The sequence below is a fragment of the Cherax quadricarinatus genome, unplaced genomic scaffold (assembly GCF_038502225.1).
Source record: "Cherax quadricarinatus isolate ZL_2023a unplaced genomic scaffold, ASM3850222v1 Contig432, whole genome shotgun sequence".
NCBI lineage: Eukaryota > Metazoa > Arthropoda > Malacostraca > Decapoda > Parastacidae > Cherax > Cherax quadricarinatus.
This window is the reverse complement of record NW_027195458.1, coordinates 122,372-141,411: the sequence shown is the minus strand read 5'-3', so window position 1 is coordinate 141,411 and position 19,040 is coordinate 122,372. Positions and strand designations below refer to the sequence as shown.

General features: G+C 40.1%; 1 protein-coding gene across 1 annotated transcript in view; it reads right to left on the bottom strand.

The window, feature by feature from the left end:
- The window catches only part of LOC138851369 (midasin-like), a 90,725-nt gene that overhangs the window by 40,511 nt on the left and 31,174 nt on the right, over positions 1-19,040 (bottom strand). Inside the window, exons 8-9 of the mRNA XM_070080422.1 lie at positions 16,669-16,837; positions 2,638-2,869 (exon numbers count right to left, since the gene is read on the bottom strand). Coding sequence (XP_069936523.1) covers positions 2,638-2,869; positions 16,669-16,837 — 401 coding nt within the window. The remainder of the gene's footprint in view (positions 1-2,637; positions 2,870-16,668; positions 16,838-19,040) is intronic.

The window sequence follows — 19,040 nt, the reverse complement described above, 5'->3', positions numbered from 1 at the left end:
CTTTTCCAAATCCATAAATGCCACAAAGACCTCTTTAGCCTTATCTAAATACTGTTCACTTATATGTTTCACTGTAAACACCTGGTCCACACACCCCCTACCTTTCCTAAAGCCTCCTTGTTCATCTGCTATCCTATTCTCCGTCTTACTCTTAATTCTTTCAATTATAACTCTACCATACACTTTACCAGGTACACTCAACAGACTTATCCCCCTATAATTTTTGCACTCTCTTTTATCCCCTTTGCCTTTATACAAAGGAACTATGCATGCTCTCTGCCAATCCCTAGGTACCTTACCCTCTTCCATACATTTATTAAATAATTGCACCAACCACTCCAAAACTATATCCCCACCTGCTTTTAACATTTCTATCTTTATCCCATCAATCCCGGCTGCCTTACCCCCTTTCATTTTACCTACTGCCTCACGAATTTCCCCCACACTCACAACTGGCTCTTCCTCACTCCTACAAGATGTTATTCCTCCTTGCCCTATACACGAAATCACAGCTTCCCTATCTTCATCAACATTTAACAATTCCTCAAAATATTCCCTCCATCTTCCCAATACCTCTAACTCTCCATTTAATAACTCTCCTCTCCTATTTTTAACTGAAAAATCCATTTGTTCTCTAGGCTTCCTTAACTTGTTAATCTCACTCCAAAACTTTTTCTTATTTTCAACAAAATTTGTTGATAACAGCTCACCCACTCTCTCATTTGCTCTCTTTTTACATTGCTTCACCACTCTCTTAACCTCTCTCTTTTTCTCCATATACTCTTCCCTCCTTGCATCACTTCTACTTTGTAAAAACTTCTCATATGCTAACTTTTTCTCCCTTACTACTCTCTTTACATCATCATTCCACCAATCGCTCCTCTTCCCTCCTGCACCCACTTTCCTGTAACCACAAACTTCTGCTGAACACTCTAACACTACATTTTTAAACCTACCCCATTCCTCTTCGACCCCATTGCCTATGCTCTCATTAGCCCATCTATCCTCCAATAGCTGTTTATATCTTACCCTAACTGCCTCCTCTTTTAGTTTATAAACCTTCACCTCTCTCTTCCCTGATGCTTCTATTCTCCTTGTATCCCATCTACCTTTTACTCTCAGTGTAGCTACAACTAGAAAGTGATCTGATATATCTGTGGCCCCTCGATAAACATGTACATCCTGAAGTCTACTCAACAGTCTTTTATCTACCAATACATAATCCAACAAACTACTGTCATTTCGCCCTACATCATATCGTGTATACTTATTTATCCTCTTTTTCTTAAAATATGTATTACCTATAACTAAACCCCTTTCCATACAAAGTTCAATCAAAGGGCTCCCATTATCATTTACACCTGGCACCCCAAACTTACCTACCACACCCTCTCTAAAAGTTTCTCCTACTTTAGCATTCAGGTCCCCTACCACAATTACTCTCTCACTTGGTTCAAAGGCTCCTATACATTCACTTAACATCTCCCAAAATCTCTCTCTCTCCTCTGCATTCCTCTCTTCTCCAGGTGCATACACGCTTATTATGACCCACTTCTCGCATCCAACCTTTACTTTAATCCACATAATTCTCGAATTTACACATTCATATTCTCTTTTCTCCTTCCATAACTGATCATTTAACATTACTGCTACCCCTTCCTTTGCTCTAACTCTCTCAGATACTCCAGATTTAATCCCATTTATTTCCCCCCACTGAAACTCTCCTACCCCCTTCAGCTTTGTTTCGCTTAGAGCCAGGACATCCAACTTCTTTTCATTCATAACATCAGCAATCATCTGTTTCTTGTCATCCGCACTACATCCACGCACATTTAAACAACCCAGTTTTATAAAGTTTTTCTTCTTCTCTTTTTTAGTAAATGTATACAGGAGAAGGGGTTACTAGCCCATTGCTCCCGGCATTTTAGTCGCCTCATACGACACGCATGGCTTACGGAGGAAAGATTCTTTTCCACTTCCCCATGGACAATAGAAGAAATAAAAAAGAACAAGAGCTATTTAGAATAAGGAGAAAAACCTAGATGTATGTATATATATATGCATGTGCGTGTCTGTGAAGTGTGACCAAAGTGTAAGTAGGAGTAGCAAGATATCCCTGTTATCTAGCGTGTTTATGAGACAGAAAAAGAAAACCAGCAATCCTACCATCATGCAAAACAGTTACAGGTTTTTGTTTCACAGTCATCTGGCAGGACGGTAGTACTTCCCTGGGTGGTTGCTGTCTACCAACCTACTACTACAAAAAAAAAAAAAAAAATGATCAAATACAGCCTCTCCTCACTTAGCAACATTCTCGTTTACCAATGACTCGGACTTACGACAGGCTCTCTGACCAGTATGCATACCTAAATAATGTATATTAAAGTTGATTTTCTCTATTCTGTTTCTTACAATATACAGTACACTACCATATAAACATTTAAATATATACTAAAAATGTTATAAATAGTGCAAAGGTGACATTAAAACAATTAAAAAAATGACTGACACAAGCCCACTGCCATTAGAGCATGCTCCTTGCTTAGCCACGAATTCGTTTACTGACGTGGTCTTAGGAACGGAACTCCGTCGTTGAGTGAGGAGAGGCTGCATTGTAACCAGAGAAAAATCTACTACCTGGAATGCTGTGTTAGCCAATGAAATTTCTATATTATCAACATGAGAGGAAACTCTTGAGCACCATTTCTTAAGGTCACGGGTTGACACTAAACGACCAGACACCTTGATGGAAGTCATATTCATAACGTCAGCATGACTGTCGCCATCTCGATCATCATCATGTTGCCCAGCTGATAGCATCAGATAAACATCAACTAGCTTCTCCGATATAGATTCTAGTTTTGGCCATCTGAAATAAGTAAACTGTAGGAGTATCACTCAGTTTTCAAAATGAGGACTTAAGAACTCCGATTAAACATGATCATGCTAGAAAATTGAGACCCACTGACATTTGATAATTTATTTTTTATTTTTTTTGTGGTTCAAGAACATAAGCACAATTCTGAAAGTTAATATTAAGGTTACACTTTAAATAACACTTCTTACCAATCACTATACAATAAACCTTTTCATAATGCAGGGATATATTACTAAAAGCTATTACCTTGTGAAAAAAATATTTTTATGTGAAGTAATTATGAGGAAAAAAATGAGGGCTATCTGAAATGTTATGTCAGCATGCTTCTGGAAAGATATTGACTGAATAGATGATGGTGAAAGCGTTTCCTCTATTTCAAGTCTCCCTACTTCAGTGAGAGTCATAACAAAAAAAATGGGGGGGGGGGGGGGGAGGGGTGTATCTTGGCTCATCAAATGAGTATGTTTCAGAAATATTTAATTTTGCAAAATAACACTTTTTTTTTTTTTTTAAGTACAGTTGCCGTGGCTCTACTGGGCTGAGGGGATGCTCTGGATCTCTAACTTGCATACTCTTTGTTGGGAAAAGTGAAATTTGGCAACAGATACATCCATGATTCGTTTATTTCTCTGACTGGTCAAGTCGTGACAGTCAGTTGAAATATTGTCTCATGCATTACACAACTTTCGTTTTTTAGAGCTTTTTCCTCGCTAATTTTTCTCACATTCCTTGACTATAAGTCTTGGTATGGGAGAGTGTGAGGGGGGAAAAGTTAATTAGATAAGAGTGGTGGAAGTATGCATGAATGGTGGTGGTAGTTTACTGGACAGTATGCTTGTTCTGTTAGGGTGGGTGCATCGTTCCCACTACCCTACCCCTCCTCCTGTACCCGGTGGGAGGTGACGAGTCTCTCTCCTACCGGTGGTCAGTCACTTGACTTGCAGCTCCCATCAAATCTGTAAGTATTCATTCCACTCCTGTTTAATGTGTTGTGTGTTTGGGTTAATTGGGTTTCAACAAGAGCTTCACTCTTGTTTAAAATTTTATGCTGCAAATTGTTCCTGTTTTGATTTGGACTTACATAGTGTAACATCATTTAAGCCTCACTATTTCTTTTAAAGGTCATATGCCTGTCATGGGTAGGTAGTAGGTTGGTAGACAGCAACCATTCGGGGAGGTACTACCATCCTGCCAAGTGAGTGTAAAACGGAAGCCTATATTTATTTTACATGATGGTAGGACTGCTGGTGTCTTTTTTGTCTCATAAACATGCAAGATTTCAGGTACGTCTTGCTACTTCTACTTACACTTAGGTCACACTACACATACATGTATAGGTCTACCTCCACATTTGCGAGGGTTAGGGAATCAAGAACCTCGCAAATGTTGAAAAATCGCAAATGTTTGGCGCACAAATATGTTGTAGGGAGATATAATAATAGCATTTACTTAGCCTAACAATACTGCTTCCTTAACCTATTGAACCATGAACAATTATAAAACACACGAAAACATCGTAAAATATTGTACTAGTGCCAGCCCATTGGTAAAGAAGGTGAGAAAAACTATAGAAATCAAAAAAGAATTCATAGCAGAGTACCAAAGTGGAGTGATTCAGTGATTCTACGATACGTACGATACTAAAGTAGCAGGAGTCAATAAAAGTCATAGCGCCAGCCAGCAATAAAGTGTAGCATTAACAGAGTAGCAAGTAAGTTAAGCGATTAATTGATAGGAAAAGGACAGCACAAACCTAACTCCTCCAGTATTGTTGGAGTTATAAAGGGCGACTGACAACACCAGTGTCTCTAGTCTTTACTGCCTCCTCCACCACTATGTACGGCTTATGCTCTCAGTGGCCCTTATACGCCCAACAACAACAACACAGCAACACTCGTGACATACTTAATGACATATTTTATTCATTCTAGAGTATATGTCATGTTTCTATGTTATTAATACAGTGGACCCCCGCATAGCGAACGCCTTGCATAGCGAACAATCCGCATAGCGAACGCTTTGTTCGCTAAAATTTTGCCCCGCATAGTGGACAAAAACCCGCTCAGCGACCTTCGTCCAAGACGCGTCCAATGTGGGCCCTCAGCCAGCCTCACATGTGCCGCCCGTCCCATTGTTTACCAGCTAGCCTCCGCGGTAACATTCAAGCATACACTCGGAATATTTCGTATTATTACAGTGTTTTCGGTGCTGTTTGTGGAAAATAAGTGACCATGGGCCCCAAGAAAGCTTCTAGTGCCAACCCTACACCTCAAAGGGTAAGAATACCCATTGAAATTAAGAAAGAGATCATTGATAAGTATGAAAGTGGAGTACGTATCACCGACCTGGTCAGGTTGTACAAGAAACCAAAATCAACCATCGCTTCTATTGTGGGCAAGAAAACGGCAATCAAGGAAGCTGTTGTTGCCAAAGGTTTAACTGTGTTTTCGAAACAAAGATCGCAAGTGATGGAAGATGTTGAGAGACTGTTATTGGTGTGGATAAATGAAAAACAGCTAGCAGGAGATAGCGTCTCTCAAGCGATCATATGTGAAAAGGCTAGGAAGTTGCATGACGATTTAATTAAAAAAATGCCTGCAACTAGTGATGATGTGAGTGAATTTAAGGCCAGCAAAGGTTGGTTTGAGAGATTTAAGAAGCGTAGTGGCATCCATAGTGTGATACGGCATGGTGAGGCTGCCAGTTCGGACCACAAAGCGGCTGAAAAATATGTGCATGAATTCAAGGAGTACATAGAAACTGAAGGACTGGAACCTGAACAAGTGTTTAATTGTGATGAAACAGGCCTGTTCTGGAAGAAAATGCCAAGCAGGACCTACATTACTCAGGAGGAAAAGGCACTCCCAGGACATAAGCCTATGAAAGACAGGCTTACTTTGTTGATGTGTGCCAATGCTAGTGGTGATTACAAAGTTAAGCCTTTATTAGTGTATCACTCTGAAACTCCCAGAGCGTTCAGGCAAAAGAATGTCCTCAAGGATAATTTGTGTGTGCTGTGGAGGGCAAACAGTAAGGCATGGGTCACTAGGGAATTTTTCTATAACTGGTTACACCATGCATTTGCCCCCAATGTGAAAGATTACCTAACTGAAAAGAAATTAGACCTTAAGTGCCTCCTGGTGTTAGACAATGCCCCTGGTCATCCTACAGACGTGGCAGAGCGACTTTATGGGGACATGAGCTTCATTAAGGTGAAGTTTTTGCCTCCTAATACCACTCCTCTCCTGCAGCCCATGGACCAGCAGGTCATTTCCAACTTCAAGAAACTGTACACAAAAGCTCTGTTTCAAAAGTGCTTTGAAGTGACCACAGACACTGGATTGACTCTAAAAGAGTTTTGGAAGGATCACTTTAATATCCTCAGTTGTGTAAACCTTATAGGTAAGGCTTGGGAGGGAGTGACTAAGAGAACCTTGAACTCTGCTTGGAAGAAACTGTGGCCAGAATGTGTAGACAAAAGGGATTTTGAAGGGTTTGAGGCTAACCCTGAGAGTAGTAGTATACCAGTTGAGGAATCAATTGTGGAATTGGGGAAGTCCTTGGGGTTGGAGGTTAGTGGGGAGGATGTGGAAGAGTTGGTGGAGGAGGACAATGAAGAACTAACCACTGATGAGCTGATAGATCAACTTCAAGAGCAAGAGGCCAGACCTGGGGAAACTGGTTCAAAGGAGGGGAGAGAGAAATTGAAGGAATTGCCTACTTCAAAGATTAAGGAAATGTGTGCAAAATGGCTTGAAGTGCAAACCTTTTTTGATGAAAATCACCCTCACACAGCTATTGCAAGCCGTGCTGGTGACTGTTACAATGACACTGTTGTGAACCACTTTAGACAAATCATAAAGGAACGAGAGGTACAGGCCACTATGGACAGATATGTTGTGCGAAAGAAGTCCAGTGACTCTGAAGCTGGTCCTAGTGGCATTAAAAGAAGAAGGGAAGTAACCCCAGAAAAGGACTTGCTACCTCAAGTCCTAATGGAAGGGGATTCCCCTTCTAAACACTAACACTCTCTCTCCCCTCCTCCCATCCCATCAATCATCACCAGATCTTCAATAAAAGTAAGTGTCATGTAATTGTGCATGCCTTTTTCAGTTTGTGTGTACTAAAATTAACATTTTTTTGTGGTAAAAAAATTTTTTTTTCATACTTTTGGGTGTCTTGCACGGATTAATTTTATTTCCATTATTTCTTATGGGGAAAATTAATTCGCATAGCGAACATTTCGCATAACGACCAGCCCTCTTGCACGGATTAAGTTCGCTATGCGGGGGTCCACTGTATTGTTTATTATGTCATATTAGATGAATTGTGATAGATAAATAAGCTGCAGAATTCATATTAGTGTCATACTGAAGGACTATCTTGTCCTATCTCCAAACAAACTCTGCCACCACCAAAATTCCTAACATATGTAATGACGTATTTTAAATATGATTGGGCGGCTGGCAATTTGCGAATGTTCAAAGCCCACAAAAGTGGAAAACGCAAATGATGAGGGAGACCTGTGCACGTTTATTGTACATACACTCATCTGAGTTTTCTTTGATTTTATCTTAATAGTTCTTGTTCTTATTGCTTTTCCTTTCATATCTATGGAGAAGTGGAATAAGAATCTTTCCTCTGTAAGCCATGTGTGTTGTGAAAGTTAACTAAAATGCCGGGAACAATGGGCCAGTAATCCCTTTTCCTGTATAGCCTACTAATAAGAAAAAGAAGAAAGCTGTCAAAGTGGGATGTCTAAATGTTTGTAGATGTTGTGTGAATGATAAGAAAGAGATGATTGTGGATGTTATGAATGAGAAGAACCTGGATGTCCTGGCTTTAAGTGAAACAAAGCTGAAGGGGGTGGGAGAGTCTCAGTGGAGAGAAATAAATGGGATTAGATCAGGGGTTTCAAATAGAGTTAGAGCTAAAGGAGTAGCAATAATGCTGAAGGATAAATTATGGCAGGAAAAGAGGGAATATAAATGTATAAATTCAAGGATTATGTGGTGTAAAATAAGGGTTGGATGTGAAAAGTGGTTTATAGTAAGCGTTTATGTACCTGGATAAGACAGAAGAATAGAGGAGAGAGAGAGATTTTGGGAAATGTTGAGCGAGGGCATGGGAAGTTTCGAATCAAGTGAGAGAGTACTTGTGGTTGGGGATCTCAGCGCTAAAGTGGGTAAAAATATTGTGGAGGGAGTAAAAGGTAAATCTGGGGTGCCAGGGGTAAATGAAAATGGGAAGCCTTTAATTGAGCTATGTGTAGAAAGAGGTTTGGTAATAAGTAATACATCATATTTCATGAAAATAGGATAAATAAATACACAAGGTATGATATAGCACATAATGAAAGTCGTTTGTTAGATTATGTATTGGTGGATAAAAGGCTGATGGATAGGCCTCAGGATGTACATGTTCATAGAGGGGCAACGGATATATCGGATCTTTATTTAGTTGTAGCTACAGTTAGAGTAAGAGGTAGATGGGACAAAAGGAAAATGGCAACAGAAAGAAAGAGAGAGGTGAAAGTGTATAAACTAAGGAGGAAATTAGGGTGAGATATAAACAACTATTGGCAGAAAGGTGGGCTAGTGCAAGTATGAGTAGTAGGGGGGTTGAAGAGGGTTGGAATAGTTTTAAAAATGCAGTACTAGAATGTGGGGCAGAAGTTTGTGGCTATAGGAGGGTGGGTGCAGAAGGAAAGAGGAGTGATTGGTAGAATGAGTGTGTGATAGAGAAAAAGGGGAGAGGCACTGTCACGAAATTTTAACGAAATTTTGGAGTGAGATAAAAAAGTTAAGAAAGCCTAGGGAAAGAATAGATTTGTCAGTTAAAAACAGAGTAGGGGAGTTAGTTGATGGGGAGCTGGAGGTATTGGGTAGATGGCGGGAATATTTTGAGGAACTTTTAAATGTCGATGAAGAAAGGGAGGCGATAATTTCATGCACTGGCCAGGGAGGTATAATATCTTTTAGGAGTGAAGAAGAGTATGATGAGAGTGTGGGGGAGGTGCACGAGGCATTACATAGAATGAAAGGGAGTAAAGCAGCTGGAACTGACAGAATCATGACAAAAATGTTAAAAGCAGGAGGATATACATGTATAGTGTTGGAGTGGTTGGAATTTTTGTTTAATAAATGTATGAAAGAGGGGAAGGTACCTAGGGATTGGCAGAGTGTGGATAGTTCCTTTATATAAAGGGACGGGGGACAAAAGAGATTGTAAAAATTATAGGGGAATATGTTTACTGAGTTCTAGGTAGTAGGTTCGTAGACAGCAACTGCCCAGGGAGGTACTACCGTCCTGCCAAGTGAGTGTAAAACGGAAACCTGTAATTGTTTTACATGATGGCAGGATTGCTGGTGTCCATTTTTCTGTCTCATAAACATGCAAGGTTTCAGGTGCGTCTTGCTACTTCTACTTACACTTAGGTCACACTACACATACATGTACAGGCATATATGTATATACACACCCCTCTGGGTTTTCTTCCATTTTTCTTACGAGTTCTTGTTCTTGTTTATTTTCTCTTACCTCCATAGGGAAGTGTAACAGAATTCTTCCTCCGTAAGCCATGCGTGTTGTAAGAGGCGACTAAAATGCCAGGAGCAAGGGGCTAGTAACCTCTTCTCCTGTATATATTACAAAATGTAAAAGGAGAAACTTTCGTTTTTCCTTTTGGGCCACCCCGCCTCGGCCAGTGTATTGAAAGAAAGAAGAAAGAAATGTATGAAAGAGGGGAAGGTACCTAGGGATTGGCAGAGTGTGGATAGTTCCTTTATATAAAGGGACGGGGGACAAAAGAGATTGTAAAAATTATAGGGGAATAAGTTTACCGAGAGTAGGTAGTAGGTTGGTAGACAGAAACCACCCAGGGAAGTACTACCGTCCTGCCAGATGACTGTGAAACAAAAACCTGTAACTGTTTTGCATGATGGTAGGATTGCTGGTTTCTTTTTCTGTCTCATAAACACGCTAGATAACAGGGATATCTTGCTACTCCTACTTACACTTTGGTCACACTTCACAGACACGCACATGCATATATATATATACATACATCTAGGTTTTTCTCCTTTTTCTAAATAGCTCTTGTTCTTTTTTATTTCTTCTATTGTCATTGGGGAAGTGGAAAAGAATCTTTCCTCCGTAAGCCATGCGTGTCGTATGAGGCGACTAAAATGCCGGGAGCAATGGGCTAGTAACCCCTTCTCCTGTATACATTTACTAAAAAAGAGAAGAAGAAAAACTTTATAAAACTGGGATGCTTAAATGTGCGTGGATGTAGTGCGGATGACAAGAAACAGATGATTGCTGATGTTATGAATGAAAAGAAGTTGGATGTCCTGGCTCTAAGCGAAACAAAGCTGAAGGGGGTAGGAGAGTTTCAGTGGGGGGAAATAAATGGGATTAAATCTGGAGTATCTGAGAGAGTTAGAGCAAAGGAAGGGGTAGCAGTAATGTTAAATGATCAGTTATGGAAGGAGAAAAGAGAATATGAATGTGTAAATTCAAGAATTATGTGGATTAAAGTAAAGGTTGGATGCGAGAAGTGGGTCATAATAAGCGTGTATGCACCTGGAGAAGAGAGGAATGCAGAGGAGAGAGAGAGATTTTGGGAGATGTTAAGTGAATGTATAGGAGCCTTTGAACCAAGTGAGAGAGTAATTGTGGTAGGGGACCTGAATGCTAAAGTAGGAGAAACTTTTAGAGAGGGTGTGGTAGGTAAGTTTGGGGTGCCAGGTGTAAATGATAATGGGAGCCCTTTGATTGAACTTTGTATAGAAAGGGGTTTAGTTATAGGTAATACATATTTTAAGAAAAAGAGGATAAATAAGTATACACGATATGATGTAGGGCGAAATGACAGTAGTTTGTTGGATTATGTATTGGTAGATAAAAGACTGTTGAGTAGACTTCAGGATGTACATGTTTATAGAGGGGCCACAGATATATCAGATCACTTTCTAGTTGTAGCTACACTGAGAGTAAAAGGTAGATGGGATACAAGGAGAATAGAAGCATCAGGGAAGAGAGAGGTGAAGGTTTATAAACTAAAAGAGGAGGCAGTTAGGGTAAGATATAAACAGCTATTGGAGGATAGATGGGCTAATGAGAGCATAGGCAATGGGTTCGAAGAGGTATGGGGTAGGTTTAAAAATGTAGTGTTAGAGTGTTCAGCAGAAGTTTGTGGTTACAGGAAAGTGGGTGCAGGAGGGAAGAGGAGCGATTGGTGGAATGATGATGTAAAGAGAGTAGTAAGGGAGAAAAAGTTAGCATATGAGAAGTTTTTACAAAGTAGAAGTGATGCAAGGAGGGAAGAGTATATGGAGAAAAAGAGAGAGGTTAAGAGAGTGGTGAAGCAATGTAAAAAGAGAGCAAATGAGAGAGTGGGTGAGATGTTATCAACAAATTTTGTTGAAAATAAGAAAAAGTTTTGGAGTGAGATTAACAAGTTAAGAAAGCCTAGAGAACAAATGGATTTGTCAGTTAAAAACAGGAGAGGAGAGTTATTAAATGGAGAGTTAGAGGTATTGGGAAGATGGAGGGAATATTTTGAGGAATTGTTAAATGTTGATGAAGATAGGGAAGCTGTGATTTCGTGTATAGGGCAAGGAGGAATAACATCTTGTAGGAGTGAGGAAGAGCCAGTTGTGAGTGTGGGGGAAGTTCGTGAGGCAGTAGGTAAAATGAAAGGGGGTAAGGCAGCCGGGATTGATGGGATAAAGATAGAAATGTTAAAAGCAGGTGGGGATATAGTTTTGGAGTGGTTGGTGCAATTATTTAATAAATGTATGGAAGAGGGTAAGGTACCTAGGGATTGGCAGAGAGCATGCATAGTTCCTTTGTATAAAGGCAAAGGGGATAAAAGAGAGTGCAAAAATTATAGGGGGATAAGTCTGTTGAGTGTACCTGGTAAAGTGTATGGTAGAGTTATAATTGAAAGAATTAAGAGTCAGACGGAGAATAGGATAGCAGATGAACAAGGAGGCTTTAGGAAAGGTAGGGGGTGTGTGGACCAGGTGTTTACAGTGAAACATATAAGTGAACAGTATTTAGATAAGGCTAAAGAGGTCTTTGTGGCATTTATGGATTTGGAAAAGGCGTATGACAGGGTGGATAGGGGGGCAATGTGGCAGATGTTGCAAGTGTATGGTGTAGGAGGTAGGTTACTGAAAGCAGTGAAGAGTTTTTACGAGGATAGTGAGGCTCAAGTTAGAGTATGTAGGAAAGAGGGAAATTTTTTCCCAGTAAAAGTAGGCCTTAGACAAGGATGTGTGATGTCACCGTGGTTGTTTAATATATTTATAGATGGGGTTGTAAGAGAAGTAAATGCGAGGGTCTTGGCAAGAGGCGTGGAGTTAAAAGATAAAGAATCACACACAAAGTGGGAGTTGTCACAGCTGCTCTTTGCTGATGACACTGTGCTCTTGGGAGATTCTGAAGAGAAGCTGCAGAGATTGGTGGATGAATTTGGTAGGGTGTGCAAAAGAAGAAAATTAAATGTGAATACAGGAAAGAGTAAGGTTATGAGGATAACAAAAAGATTAGGTGATGAAAGATTGAATATCAGATTGGAGGGAGAGAGTATGGAGGAGGTGAACGTATTCAGATATTTGGGAGTGGACGTGTCAGCGGATGGGTCTATGAAAGATGAGGTGAATCATAGAATTGATGAGGGAAAAAGAGTGAGTGGTGCACTTAGGAGTCTGTGGAGACAAAGAACTTTGTCCTTGGAGGCAAAGAGGGGAATGTATGAGAGTATAGTTTTACCAACGCTCTTATATGGGTGTGAAGCGTGGGTAATGAATGTTGCAGCGAGGAGAAGGCTGGAGGCAGTGGAGATGTCATGTCTGAGGGCAATGTGTGGTGTGAATATAATGCAGAGAATTCGTAGTTTGGAAGTTAGGAGGAGGTGCGGGATTACCAAAACTGTTGTCCAGAGGGCTGAGGAAGGGTTGTTGAGGTGGTTCGGACATGTAGAGAGAATGGAGCGAAACAGAATGACTTCAAGAGTGTATCAGTCTGTAGTGGAAGGAAGGCGGGGTAGGGGTCGGCCTAGGAAGGGTTGGAGGGAGGGGGGTAAAGGAGGTTTTGTGTGCGAGGGGCTTGGACTTCCAGCAGGCATGCGTGAGCGTGTTTGATAGGAGTGAATGGAGACAAATGGTTTTTAATACTTGACGTGCTGTTGGAGTGTGAGCAAAGTAACATTTATGAAGGGATTCAGGGAAACCGGCAGGCCGGACTTGAGTTCTGGAGATGGGAAGTACAGTGCCTGCACTCTGAAGGAGGGGTGTTAATGTTGCAGTTTAAAAACTGTAGTGCAAAGCACCCTTCTGGCAAGACAGTGATGGAGTGAATGATGGTGAAAGTTTTTCTTTTTCGGGCCACCCTGCCTTGGTGGGAATCGGCCAGTGTGATAATAAAAAAAAAAAAGTTTACCGAGTTCTAGGTAGTAGGTTGGTAGACAGCAACCGCCCAGGGAGGTACTACCGACCTTCCAAGTGAGTGTAAAACGAAAGCCTGTAATTGTTTTACATGATGGTAGGATTGCTGGTGTCCTTTTTTTCTGTCTCATAAAAATGCAAGATTTCAGATACGTCTTGCTACTTGTATTTACACTTAGGTCACACTGCACATACATGTACAAGCATATATATACACACACCCCTCTGGGTTTTCTTCTATTTTCTTACTAGTTCTTGTTCTTGCTTATTTCCTCTTACCTCCATGGGGAAGTGGAACAGAATTCTTCCTCCGTAAGCCATGTGTGTTGTAAGAGGCGACTAAAATGCCGGGAGCAAGGGGCTAGTAACCCCTTCTTCCGTATAAATTGCTAAATTTAAAAAGAGAAACTTTCGTTTTTCTTTTTGGGCCACCCTGCCTTGATGGGATATGGCCGGTTTGTTGAAAAAGAAAAAAAAGAAGTTTACCGAGTATACCAGGAAAAGTGTACGGTAGTTATTATTGAAAGAATTAGAGGTAAGACAGAGAGAAGGATTGCAGATGAGCAAGGAGGCTTTAGAGTGGGTAGGGAATGTGTAGATCAAGTGTTTACATTAAAGCATATATATGTGAACAGTATTTAGATAAAGGTAGGGAAGTTTTCATTGTATTTATAGATTTAGAAAAAGTATACATCAGAGTGGATAGGGAAGCAATGTGGCAGATGTTACAAGAATAGGTACTAAGTTATTAAATGCTGTAGAGAGCTTTTATGAGGATAGTGAGGCTTAGGTTAGGGTGTGTAGGAGAGGGAGATTACTTCCCAGTAAAAGTAGGTCTTAGGCAGGGATGTGTAATCTCACCATGGTTGTTTAATATATTTATAAATGGGGTTGATAGAAGTAAATGCTAGGGTGTTGAGGAGAGGGGTGGGATTAAATTATGGGGAATAAAGTACAAAATGGGAGTTGACACAGTTACTTTTTGCTTATGAGAGATTCTAAACAAAAGTTGCAAAGGTTAGTGGACGAGTTTGGAAGGGTGTGTAAAGGTAGAAAGTTGCAAGTGCACATAGATAAGAGTAAGGTGATGAGGGTATCAAATGATTTAGATAAAGAAAAACTGGATATCACATTGGAGAGAGGGAGTATGGAAGAAGTAAATGTTTTCAGAGATTTGGGAGCTTAAGTGTCAGCAGATGAGGTTAATCATAGAACTGATGAAGGAAAAAAGGTGAGTGGTGCATTGAGGTATTTGTAGAGACAAAATAACATTATCCATGGAGGCAAACAAAGAAATGTATGAAAGTATAGTGGTACCAACACTCTTATATGGGTGTGAAGCTTGGGTTTTAAATGCTGCAGCAAGGTGGCTGGAGGCAGCAGAGACGTCCTGTCTAGGGCAATGTGTGGTGTAAACATGTAGAGAATTCGGAGTGTGGAAATTAGGAGAAGGTGTGGAGTTAATAAAAGTATTAATCAGAGGGCTGAAAAAGGGTTGTTGAGGTGGTTTGGTCATTCAGAGAGAACGGAACAAAGTAGAACGACTTGGAGAGCATATAAATCTGTAGGGGAAGGAAGGCGGGGTAGGGGTCGTCCTCGAAAAGGTTGGAGGGAGGGAATAAAGGAGGTTTTGTGGGCTAGGGGTTTGAACTTCCAGCTAGAGTGCATGAGCGTGTTAGATAGGAGTGAATGGAGACGAATGGTATTTGGGACCTGACGATCTGTTGGAGTGTGAGCAGGGGAATATTAAGTGAAGGGATCCAGGGAAACCGATTTTTTTATATAGCCGGACTTGAGTACTGGAAATGGGAAGTACAATACCTGCACTTTAAAAGAGGGGTTTGGGATATTGGCAGTTTGGAGGGATATGTTATATACCTTTGTATATGCTTCTAAACTGTCGTATCTGGGCGCCTCTGCAAAGACAGGGATTATGTATGAGTGAGGTGAAAGTGTTGAATGATGATGATATAAGTATTTTCTTTTTGGGGATTTTCTTTCTTTCTAGGTCACCCTGCCTTGGTGGGTTAATTGTTTAAAAAAACTTGCTAAAAAAAAAAAAAAAAAGCCTATCATGTGGGTGATTTCTCAAGCAGTGTGTAGCTTTGTATTTCTTTATTTTAACCTTGATTTTTGGCTTGGGTCATCCGACACAGGCGAGATAAAAGGGGCAGCATAGATTTTGACAAGGTATGAGTGTCAATCTGGCATCTCTACCTACACTGGTCCCCATTCCACACGTAGCTGACCACCCAGTCACCTACACACCATTCAAGCGGTCTTCTCCCAGTTACAACTCCACCAATGTTTCACGGTAGTTGCTTACTGGCGAATTAACTGCTTCACAAGTGTTGTGGTGGTCAGAGGATCAGTCAACCTCCGTTCGTCAGAATTTCTACTCGTGTTGGGGTCACTGTCTACTCAGTGTTAACAGTCACGTCCACCTGTGAACCCCCCCCCCATCATCAACAACAAGCTCAGCGTTCCAAACCACAATTCAGAGCTACGTGCCCAGAACATCGGCACGGCACCATTCTTGACTACATATTGTGTACATATCAGCTTTGAATCACTAATTATATATTTCATTTTTTATTTCTTTGCTTCAAGTAGGATTAATTTCATGTTTAAGTGTTTTATATTTACCATTTTTTTTTAATATTAATAAAATTGTTTATCTTATTATGGTATTATTGATTTTTCTATCTTTTAATTTCCATAAGGAGGAACAAGCCTTATCAAATACACTTAGAGGGTCTGATAGGGCTGATGAACCTTCACAGGAGATGACTGTACTATTTTGTGTTTGTGTAAGTTGGTTGCTGTGGTGGTAATACTGGAGTGTTCAAGTATTCTGTAATGTATTTCTGGTCTGCTTTTTATCACAGTACATATTTTATACAGCTAATGACAAGGCATTATTGCCTGCTCCAGAATCATAGATTTGTTAGGATCCTTTTCAGTGAAAAATTCAGTAACTTTACCAATAACATAGAACTACTCAGGTAACATCTGCAGTGTTATGAAATCACTTGTGCTATTTACACAAAGAAGAAATACAAAGTGATCCTTAATTTCCTTGAAACCATCTCTACTTTTTTCTTGCTTGCTCATCTATATTCTTGACTGTATATGCTTCCTAGATAACCCTGCCTCATCAAAATTCAACACATGTTGGGGATTGAAACCACTGTAAAGTCAGCAGGAAAATTTCCCGGAAAAACATGATTAAAAGATTCTCTCGCCACTAAACCATGTGTTATGACGATGACGGCATCTTCAACCACCTGTCTGTAAAAATTACCATGGTTTATTACAGAAAAACAAAATGCTTACCTAGTAGCAACAAGCTGAATCAATTCAGAGGAAGTGAGGGTCTCTAGGGTAACTGTGGTCCATAATTTATCTAGGAGGGCAGCATATCCACTAACCATCTTGGATCCTCCCAAAGTACGACGTGTGGCAAACAACTGGAAGTTTGGATGTGCACGGATATTTCCATGACCTGTGGACAGAAAAACTTATCTTACTTATTGAAATCATAATCATGATTTCTTTAAAACATTAATGAATGTAACAATGAATGGGTTAAGTTTGCTAGAGTACACATTTAATAAAATACTGAAATTACAACATTTTGTATGCTATAACCCCTTGACCATCATGACCCTCAAAATTACCCCCCCCCCATGTGTTACAAATTTAAAAAGAAAAACTCAAAAAAAAAAAAAAAAGGCTCATTTTTGTGGTGGTAATAAAACCAAAAAATTAAACTTCATTCAATACTTGCAGAGATATGAAGGTGTGTGGCTGAAGGTTGGCGACAACATGATGGCAACATTAGGTTTTGCCACATGCTGTGTATTAAAACATTTTGCTTTTTTTTTTTTTTTTTTTTTTTGGGGGGGGGGGGGGGGGGGGGGGATTTTCATATTTGTCACTTCCACATAAGCACTGTGGGACACAAGTGTCATTACATGCCCAAAGTTGTTTTAAGGTATACTGCACATCCAAAGAGCTGTACTCAAAGTGTCAATAATACATTTGTTTATGAACTGTTTCATACTAACATATACAGGAGGGCCCTGCATCTTTAGCAGATTAGGTTCCAGGCTACTGCTGTGTAGCAAAAATCACTGTAAAGTGAAACATAGCCATAGCAGATGATAGCTTGTCATATTTTGACACACATTGTACAGAATTTCTGACTACTCCAGTACAACAATCAACTTAAGTTCCAAAGCCTCAACCATCCACCTCAGCAAACAATCTACAACCTTCCATCTCAGCCCAGTAGGGCCACAGCATCCCTCTCCACTCTGCAGAATCACTAACACATACCAGTACCACAATATAAGGTGAGAAATGTTATTTCTGTAACATTTGCAGCCTTAAGCAATGCATTAAACAATACATCATAACAATGAACTACAAATACATCATCATTTATATTTTTTATGATTTGGAGACCTAAAAGAAGTTTGCCATTTTTGGGGGTCCAAGCACTGTAACCCTATTTTTCCCATAAGTTCTTCAGTTTGTTTTACACAATTTCATCTTTCACTAAGTTTTCAGGAATGTAACTATCACGCTCATCAACAATCTACTGCAAGATTAACTGTCTACTGTACCTGACAACCACTGTATTAGCTAAACAGTTGTAAAGCGGGACCCTCCTGTACATGCACTCCTCCATTTGTTTCGTTTTTCTGTTCTAATGTATGGACACACAAACAGACAGTGGTCAATTTTCTCAGAACTGTTACAGTTTTTATACTCAGCAGTGTTTTACATTCCCTATACAGTGGACCCTCATTTTTCGTAAGGCTCGAAAGTCATAATTTTCAGAAATCGTAACTTTTTCATCAAAACATTGACTCACAAATCGTCATTTGACTCGCAAATAGTTGTTCATCTGGGACGCGTATGCATGGCCCCAAGCCGCCTCACACTCTATTCCCAGCCAGTGTACCATTGTTTATCAATGAGTGAGGATGATCCCACGGGTTCATACGATGCATTTCATAATATTCCATTTGTTTTAGTGCTTGCAACTGCTAAATAAGTCACCATGGCTCCAAAGAAAGCTTCCAGTGCCCGCCCTTTGGTAAAGAATGTGAGAAATACATATAATTTAGGAAAAAGTTTGTAGAAAAATATGAAAGTGGTGGAGGTAGAGGGGTAGCAGTTGTGATAGTGGTAGGGGGTGGTAGTGATGGTGGTAGCAGTTGTGATAGTGGTAGAAGGTGGTAGTGATAGTGGTAGAGGGTGGTAGTGGTTGTGATAGTGGTAGAGGGTGGTAGGGATGGAAGTGGTTGTGATGGTGGTAGTGGTTATGATGGTGGTAGAGGGTGCCTTCTTCACTGATTCAGCGATTCTACTAACTCCTCCAATGTTGTTGGAGTTAAATAGGGCTACAGAAAACATCAGCACCTCAGATGCTGCTTCACCACCATTATGGATGGCTTATGCTCTCAGTGGCCCTTATACACCCAACAACAACAACAGAACACCTCTTGTGACATACATAATGACTAATTTTATTCATTCTAGACTATATTCCATGTTTCTATGTTATTAATATTGTTTATGTCATATCAGTTGAATTGTGATAAACAAATAAGCAGTACAATTGATATTAGTGTCATATTCTCCAACAATTGACACAGTTACTTTTTGCTGATGATACTGTGCTTATGGGAGATTCT